Raw genomic sequence first — 7,929 nt, 5'->3', positions numbered from 1 at the left:
GAGTGAGTAAAGTAAAACAGAGTTTGGGTGAGAGAAGCTCACCAAGTATGAACAAGAGAAGAGCTGGCCATGCGTGAGTGAAGAGGCCAAACAAAATCACAACAATCCTCTACAAGCACACGAAAACCGAACGCGAGAGAGGTTTAGCTTCTCTTGAAAATCAGAAAATCTAACAACATGAAAATTTACAATAACTACACAAGGCTAAACCTCAGTTCGTTTACTGCTCCTCGTCTCTGCATCCTCATCACGTCGAGATTCATCTCCTTCTTGAGTGTTATCTACATCATCCTATGTCCTCAACCTCATCATTATCACCATCACACCTTCATCATCTTCATCCTCACCACCTCTCATCTTTGTCACCACCACCACCATCTGCCTTTTCTTCACAAGTTGTACACCACAGCCTTTCACCTTCCATTTTTTTGATTACAGACTTCGAACTGAAACACAAGCTTACTGTACGTGGCTTCAAGGCAACCATGATTTAGACAAAAATAATCTACAAATGTATACCGCCGGTCTTTATATCCATATGAGACAATGAGGTCGTTATGTTCACCCCAACAAGATATATATATATATATATATATATATCAATAAATCTGCATCCTCATCCTCTTCATCTTCGCTATCCTCTAGAATAATATTGAACCTTCAACATCATCAGCACTTTCAACCCCGTCACCATCATTATAATCATCAACATTATCATCTTCGATTCCGTCAATAATACATTGAGGTCCCTCCAAAAGTCGTACACCGCAGCCTTTGACCTTCCAGGTTTTATCATGGAGTTTGAACACAAAAGTAAGCTCGCTGAAAGTGGCTTCAGGGAAATCCTGGTTTATAGAGAAAGAATCCTCAAATATATAAAGATGCTCTTCATATCGAGATAGATATGGAATATGGAGCTGGGTTGATCTACGTCCAACTATGAGGCCATTCTGTTTATTCCTCACTAGGAAAGATACATCCATCAATGAATTGTTCGCCAACATACCTTCTGACAGCAAAATGCAAGCTTTAAATCTGAAGGATGAAGGAAGAGGTGTCGGAGTCGCATTGATCGTTAGAGAATCTGAACTGGCTCGGTGAGTGAAGTGGGCAGGCACTTTGTCACCCGGTAAGAAGGCATGTTTGCAAGCTGATGTATGGATGAGATTTCTCGCTTCTCGATTCAGGTTTAAGCAGTTAGAAAAGTATAGGCAAATACTTGGATTTTGAAAAGAAGAGCCTATTCTCTCCAAGGATTCACATTCTCCGGCATTTATAGATAGAAGGGAACCTGGAAGCGGTGGAAGTGCTACGAGCTTTTTGCATGCTCTGACATCAAGCTTAATTAGTCTCGAGAGACTTCTAATGCAATCTGGAATAGTCTCCAAACTATCACCGATTAAACTTAATGATATTGGAGATGAAAGAGCCTTTTCCGGTAGACATATAGGAAAAATGTAGTGAGGCTTGAAGTCTGATCGAAACTCCCAACTGCGCTTCAAGTCACTTCTCCACTTAATAACTGCTTGAAATAAGTTAAAATAATTAAATATACGTAACCTTTCATAATCATTCTCAATCCCACAACCGTTACTCAGAGCAAGAAACTCAAGATTCTCCAACTTAGAAATGTTTGGAGATATAGTTTTCAGCTTGGCGCATCCATACATAATTAGTTTACGCAGACGAAATAGATTGCCAATCAATGGAGGAACCTCCATTATCCCAGTACAGCACAACACCAACTCTACAATGCTGTTAGGAACATTTGGAAAGTATTTGACGTTTCTGCACCCCGTCATATCCAATCGATAAAGCCAAGACCAAGTGCTGAATGATGATGGCATTTTCTCTATTGCAGTAAATCTTAGATCTAATTTCTCGAGATTGATTAACCTACCGACAGAAGAAGGGAGCTCCTTCAAAAGCCAACAACTCCTAATGTCGCAGAATATAAGCTTAGTGGCATTGCCAATAGAGCTTGTAAGCTCTAACAAACTTCCGCAGTCAAAGAGATATAACTTCTCAAGACTCGTTGCTTCTGAGAGATCTGGAATCTTTTTCAGAGACTTGGAGTAACTCAAATTCATCACCTTGAGGCAATGGAGAGGCTATACAAAAACAAAAAATAAATAAAGATAAGCTTTAGAGAAATGACTAATCACGCTTTAAACACAAAACAAAACAAAAATCATGACTATTTTTACTTTGATTCCCTTCCAGAGCTTCTTAAATTTGCTATTTGGCATGATTAGCTCGACAAGATACCTTCCAGAGAATTTGGAAGGCCAAAATCTCAATGGACAGTCCTTCCAATTTATAAGTGTGAGTTTGTCGGGAAGACTGTTGAGTCCTTCGGGTATGCATAAGGTACTAGAGATCACATGTAGAAACTGGAGATTATTCATCCCTTGGAAAGCACTTTTACTTATTTGGATTTTCTTGCTCTTTGAAGTATCCAACTTTATGCCTAGAACTTTTCCAGTACCCTAGAAGAGATTATTCAGAAAGATAAAAAAACTCACCTTATAAACCAAGGAAACAGAAGACTGCAGATGTAAAAAAAAACTTACAGTATCTTCTTCTAGTACATCAGAAATCTCCTTGGTATCCATCAAGAATTGTCTCTCTCCAGACTGTTTCTTCACAATTTCTCTACCCATTTGTTGTAGTAAACAATGCATCCGTATGTATCCTTGTTCTATAGATATCAGAGATCTATGAGCTAAGACTTGAAGCCCATGATTGACGTCCAAACCACTTTTTTCAAGACAATTCTTAATGCAGTCTTCCCCCAAACCAACAAAGAAACATGCAATATGCAGGAAAAGAGCTTTATCTTTATCACTTAAGACGTCGTAGCTAAATCTTAGAGTTGTTTCAATTTCTGTGTCAAGGCTAGACCTCAGCCTTGGTAGTGCATCTATCCAGTAGTCCCTGGACATTCCTCGTAGATACGATCCCATGACTCTCAGGCCTAGAGGAAGATCACCAACAAGTTTAGTAACTTCCCAAGCAAGCCATTCAAAACCATTATCTGGAGACTTTTTATCGAAAGCATATTGGCAGAAGATCTGCAGAGACTCGCTTGAAGTTGGAAGTTTCATTTCGTAGATATGATTGATCCCGAGTCCGAGTGCCTTGAGAATTTTTCTATCTTCGGTTGTAATGATAATTATACTTCCAGGACCAAACAGATGGTTTCCCGTTGCCTCTAGTTGCCACCAGCTATCCACTTCATCAAGAACAACCAACACTTTTTTGTCACTCAGCTTTTCATGGGCCACTCCTAAGTGAAGAACCTCAATATCCTTTTGGTTAAATATTTGAGACAACAATTTTTTTTGCAAACACAACTTGACCTGATAGTCGTTACCACAAGTCTTCTCGAAACTTCCTCTTATATTCTCCAAGAACGTGCTGAATGGAAAACCAGGAGAGAGTTGGTTGTATAAAACTCTTGCAATGGTAGTTTTACCAATCCCCGGAGGACCCACAACTCCAATCACCTTAACTTCTTCTGATTGTAGGACCAACTTCGATTTTATCTTCATGATACGAGCTCCTATGCCAATAAAGTCATCAAAGTCTTTTGACTGTGTAAAACCCAACGCAGCCGTAACATCTGCGGCAACTTTGTTGATCATTTCAGCTTCATTATCACTAATAAGAAAAATGAGGATATTGATTAAAACAATTATCATGAAAAGTAGCTATACATAATAAGCAAGTAAATTCAAGTAAAAGTGAACGAACCAGTTGCTAGAGTGGTAACCAGCTATACCCGCCACATCCTTCAAAGCTTGCATCCATGCCTGCTTCACCTCTTCTGTTTTTCCCACACAGGTTTTATCAAAGGCCTTCCCGAAATCTCCGGTCTGCCTCCTAACATCAGATGGATCCACTTCATAGAAAATGGTCATTACTGTCTGTTGACCTTCTTCCCTGCACTTCATGATTTCCACCAACTCGTCCAGACACCAGCTTGAAGAAGAGTAGTTAGGGGAGAGCAAAACAACAGCAACCCTTGATTGTCTGATCGCTCCTACAAGCACGGGACCGACAGATTCGCCTCGCTTGATCTCGTCATCAACGAAAGCTATGATTCCCTTGCTTTCGAGCCCTTTTCTAACGTGACTAAGAAACCCTTTGCGCACGTCTACTCCACGGAAGCTAAGGAAGACGTGATACAACCAACTGCTAGATGGAGATGATGAAGAAGAAGCCATGAATAACAGCACGAAGAAGAGGATCACAAAGCTTTCAGATCTGAAGAAGAAATAACATCAGTTAAAAGACGCTTAAATTGATAAGTCAAGTCAAGAAACAAGTCAATTATTTGTATTTAGTGCATAGTGGAAGCTGAAAGTGATTGTGTAGATTTAGATAAATAAGGAAAATACGATTTATGAATAAAACTTAAAGTTGTAAAAAAAGAAAAGAATTAAAGCTTTAAAGAACCATAACAAACTGAACAAGACTACTATTGTTATCGAATATAACAAGCTCGAAGAGTGTACAATATGTGTGTTTCTGTGAAGTGGAATTTCTGCTTTTGCTTCATCTTAAGCTTAACGTGTGCTAGTTGAGTCCAATTATTCCATATATCTCGGATGTACCTGCACTTATATTCTTGATCATTTTAGTTTTTTAATTTATTTTTATTTTGGTCTACGTCTTCTTAGTACAAAGGAAATGTATAAAACTATGAAACCACGAGAACATAGTTAAATATCAAATATATTTTTTTGTAACTTAGACTTTCTTAAATATCAAATATTACACACAATAAAGTAAAATAGCAATGTGAATTCTTTTTTGGATAAGAAAGAATGTGAACTTTTAATCTCTGTTAATTTACTTTGTATTTTTGAATCAGAAAAATGTATTAAATTACCAAAAAAATTTCTTATAAATTAAACAGTAATAAAACAACAACAACAAGTGAAATTAATAAATTAGTTATAATTTTGAAATTAATAAAACAATTATAGTTCTAGTTCCAATTAGAAATTTCGAGATAGTTATATTATATTATTGAAATTAATAAATTAATTATTTAAGCTAAACTCTAATAAAAAGCTTGTGAAAGTTAAAATAGTATACAATTTAATTAATAAATTAATTATAATTTTGAAATATTTATATTATTTAAATTAATAAATTAAAAATTTAAGTAAAAACTAATAATAATATAAAAATAAGCAAAATTAACTAAAATCATAGAGGATGTGACAAATCAGCAAAATCACTTCATTAATAATAGTATAGATAGATAACATAAATTTAGAACGTTAATCAGAAAAATTTTAACTTAAGATTTTCGATACAAAATTTCAAAATTAAATTATTAGGATCTCAAATCTCAATGTGAACTTGTGATCTTTATGTACACCACCAACTTAAGGTTTTACCTTTTGGTTTGCAATGTTCTGTTCGTCCCGACTCGAAAATTCCTGGTTTAGCTGAATTGGATTATTTGCAAGTGTTTTGTTTTTATATTAGTCACAAGTTCTTTTTGAGAGTAAAAAGAGAGAGAGAGTATTCAAATAAGATCCACACATTGACAGAAGAACAATAGAACACACAATCTGAACCTAAGTAAGTTCTAAGCTTTCTATGCTCACTACTTGCGCTTCAAGTAGGAACAAGATGAGGAGGCATCATCATATCATCTTGCAGATGCACCCACATGAAGGAAGCAAGCCCTGCAACTACAACAGAGAAGAAACTCAAACCCCATCTCAACACACTCTTCTTGCTGCTGTCCCGTCTTGACTCTGTTTCACTCTCTTCTCTCTTCACTTTGGCCACAGAATCCAAATCTATCTTTAGTTTCTCACAGATGTCTTCTGTTGGAGTAGTAGTACCCGATCTATCATGTATTGGTGATGACGATGAGCTTTCACTGTACTGTCGTAGCTGCTGCTCTCTGTTCTCTAGCAGTACAGTAAATGAATCTTGTGTGAAACCGTGCCTGTTACGTTCTGAACGTCTCTTCTTCCTGTTTCGTCTTGAACTTCGTGGGCGATTGGTCCTAGACTCAGAGCTTCTGTTCCTCTGATGGAAACAAACTAACTCCATGTTATCATCTTCAACACCAGAGAACTGAATCTGAAACAATGAAAAACTTCCCTAAAAAAGAACACACAAGAGATATAGCTTTTTGATGTCTGTACCTGATTTCTTGAACCGGTTTCTTGGTTATAGTCAGCATAAGCCAACAAAGGAGAGCCTGACACATCATCATCTTCTTGGTCGTTTACATAACTCCTGTTATGTGTAGACTTCACTGATGGATCAGCCTCTTTTATCAATCTCTCTGCACGTGCAAGGTCTTCAAAGAGAGAGAGAGACCGTGTAGCCGCCAGACTCGGAACCAATCTCTTTTGTTTCAGAAACTTGAGTGAGAAACGCATGTATACCGTTTGCATCCAAATCTTTCACAATGGTTCTCAATTTGCTCATTGCAGTCCTTGTAATTATCTGGATCTTTGTCAAGATTAGCCAATTCTTGTCTAAACGCTGAACCGAGGGTTTCTCCCCATTTCTGTGTTCCCTCTTGAATCCCACTGAAAGTAAAAAAGCCACACAACGAAGTCAATAACAAGCAAGATCTTGACCTTTTGATTATATCATACACAACTTATAGAAGTTATATACAAATCATTTGAGTATTAAGATAGTTTCTTTGATCCTAACAACATTACCGAAGTGATCATACTCAATGATTCTAAACCATATCTTAAAACAGGATATGCACAACTTAGAGATATAGTACAATCATTTGAGTATAAGATTAGATTCTTTAATCCACCGAGATAATTATATCCAATGATTCTGAACCATATCCTAATCACGAAACTAAAAAAATCAATCTTTCCGTAAGAGGATTATTATACCAAAACTAATGCTTAGTTCCCAAAAAAATCAGAACTTTTAATCTAATTTCTTAGGTAAACCGAAAGAAAGTGTCTTTTTTTTTTTTTTTTTGACAAAAACCGAAAGAAAGTGTCATTTTGGTTAAATTGATTCTTAAAAGTTTGAACCTTTAATAACTATCTGTGAACCATAACATCAATACCATCGAAATGACTGATGAAATCACGACAAACAGTAACCCTAATCTCACAAAAAGGGTATGAAGAGAGTTTCCAGTGTCTGCAAAATGCAATAGTAGTAAGGTTGTTGAATAGCGAAGAATCAAGAATGTACCAGTTGTTTGATAGCGAAGAAGATTGATCCCAGAATCTGAAAATTAAGGAAAACCCAACAGAGAAGGATCTTTCTTCTCCTCCTACTTACGATACGACGCGAAGAAAACCAGAAAAAAAGGATTCTTCAACTATTGTTTTTGAACTTTGCGAGCGTTTTGTGCGATGGGCGCGGGTTTAATTATTATGGTAACGCTCCCTAATTGTTGGGTCTATAGCAAATCTACTCCTTTATTTATCTGCTTTTTTACTTAAATAGTCCTATGTTTTCAAATTATCATTCTACACCCTACACAATTTGCATTTAAGTTCAGAAACTTTTTACTATCTATCATTTTTCAATTTCCTTATTTTTCATAATCTTTTTTTTTTGTGCAAACATGTTTTCATTAATACTTCTAACTGGTTACAAGGACAAAGACAACATCTAAATGATGTGCGATCATAATGAAAGTTTCTAATACAAAGCAGTAAAAAGATAGAGACACAAACTTAGGCAAGTTTTGATAACAAGTCGAAAGAAGCTTCAACTATAATAATAGTCACTGTATATCGAGACGTTGAGCGCTCCATAACCTCGATTCTCATCGGGATGAGATTCTTTGTACCTTCTAGCTCCAAACAAGCCATTACACAAGGTATCAAACGGTAAGGAAAACGACAATGCTCATTAGTTTTGAAGCCAAGAGAAGAGTACCTCTCAAGAAGAGGGGTT

At 36.4% G+C, this 7,929-nt stretch overlaps 2 protein-coding genes across 6 annotated transcripts; both read right to left on the bottom strand.

The window, feature by feature from the left end:
• Window positions 1-9: 9 nt before the first annotated feature.
• Window positions 10-4,352, bottom strand: LOC108852438 (disease resistance-like protein DSC2). 3 transcript variants are annotated; one of them, XR_008942121.1, is made up of 5 exons: window positions 3,757-4,352; window positions 2,574-3,663; window positions 2,208-2,489; window positions 211-2,111; window positions 10-109 (listed from the first exon to the last, which is right to left on the bottom strand). XR_008942121.1 is itself a non-coding variant. In XM_018625944.2 (4 exons), the coding sequence occupies exons 1-4, from the start codon at window positions 4,227-4,229 to the stop codon at window positions 642-644; spliced, it is 3,315 nt and encodes a 1,104-aa protein (XP_018481446.1). In that variant the 5' UTR covers window positions 4,230-4,352; the 3' UTR covers window positions 10-641. The 3 variants fall into 3 exon arrangements, 2 of the variants coding, with proteins under 2 accessions (XP_018481446.1, XP_056857465.1); XM_018625944.2 differs by having other exon boundaries at window positions 10-2,111; XM_057001485.1 differs by lacking the exon at window positions 10-109 and having other exon boundaries at window positions 1,941-2,111; window positions 2,269-2,489; window positions 3,757-4,345.
• A 1,146-nt stretch (window positions 4,353-5,498) lies between these two features.
• LOC108852751 (protein SINE2-like) lies at window positions 5,499-7,343 on the bottom strand. 3 transcript variants are annotated; one of them, XM_018626238.2, is made up of 3 exons: window positions 7,216-7,343; window positions 6,180-6,572; window positions 5,499-6,114 (listed from the first exon to the last, which is right to left on the bottom strand). In XM_018626238.2, the coding sequence occupies exons 2-3, from the start codon at window positions 6,432-6,434 to the stop codon at window positions 5,638-5,640; spliced, it is 732 nt and encodes a 243-aa protein (XP_018481740.2). In that variant the 5' UTR covers window positions 6,435-6,572; window positions 7,216-7,343; the 3' UTR covers window positions 5,499-5,637. The 3 variants fall into 3 exon arrangements, with proteins under 3 accessions (XP_018481740.2, XP_056857464.1, XP_018481741.2); XM_057001484.1 differs by lacking the exon at window positions 7,216-7,343 and having other exon boundaries at window positions 5,499-6,108; window positions 6,180-6,656; XM_018626239.2 differs by lacking the exon at window positions 7,216-7,343 and having other exon boundaries at window positions 5,499-6,060; window positions 6,180-6,656.
• Window positions 7,344-7,929: the final 586 nt, after the last annotated feature.

This window comes from Raphanus sativus, unplaced genomic scaffold, assembly GCF_000801105.2.
Source record: "Raphanus sativus cultivar WK10039 unplaced genomic scaffold, ASM80110v3 Scaffold3677, whole genome shotgun sequence".
Classification (NCBI taxonomy): domain Eukaryota; kingdom Viridiplantae; phylum Streptophyta; class Magnoliopsida; order Brassicales; family Brassicaceae; genus Raphanus; species Raphanus sativus.
The sequence above is the reverse complement of the archived record's forward strand: the minus strand, read 5'-3'. Positions and strand labels throughout refer to the sequence as shown.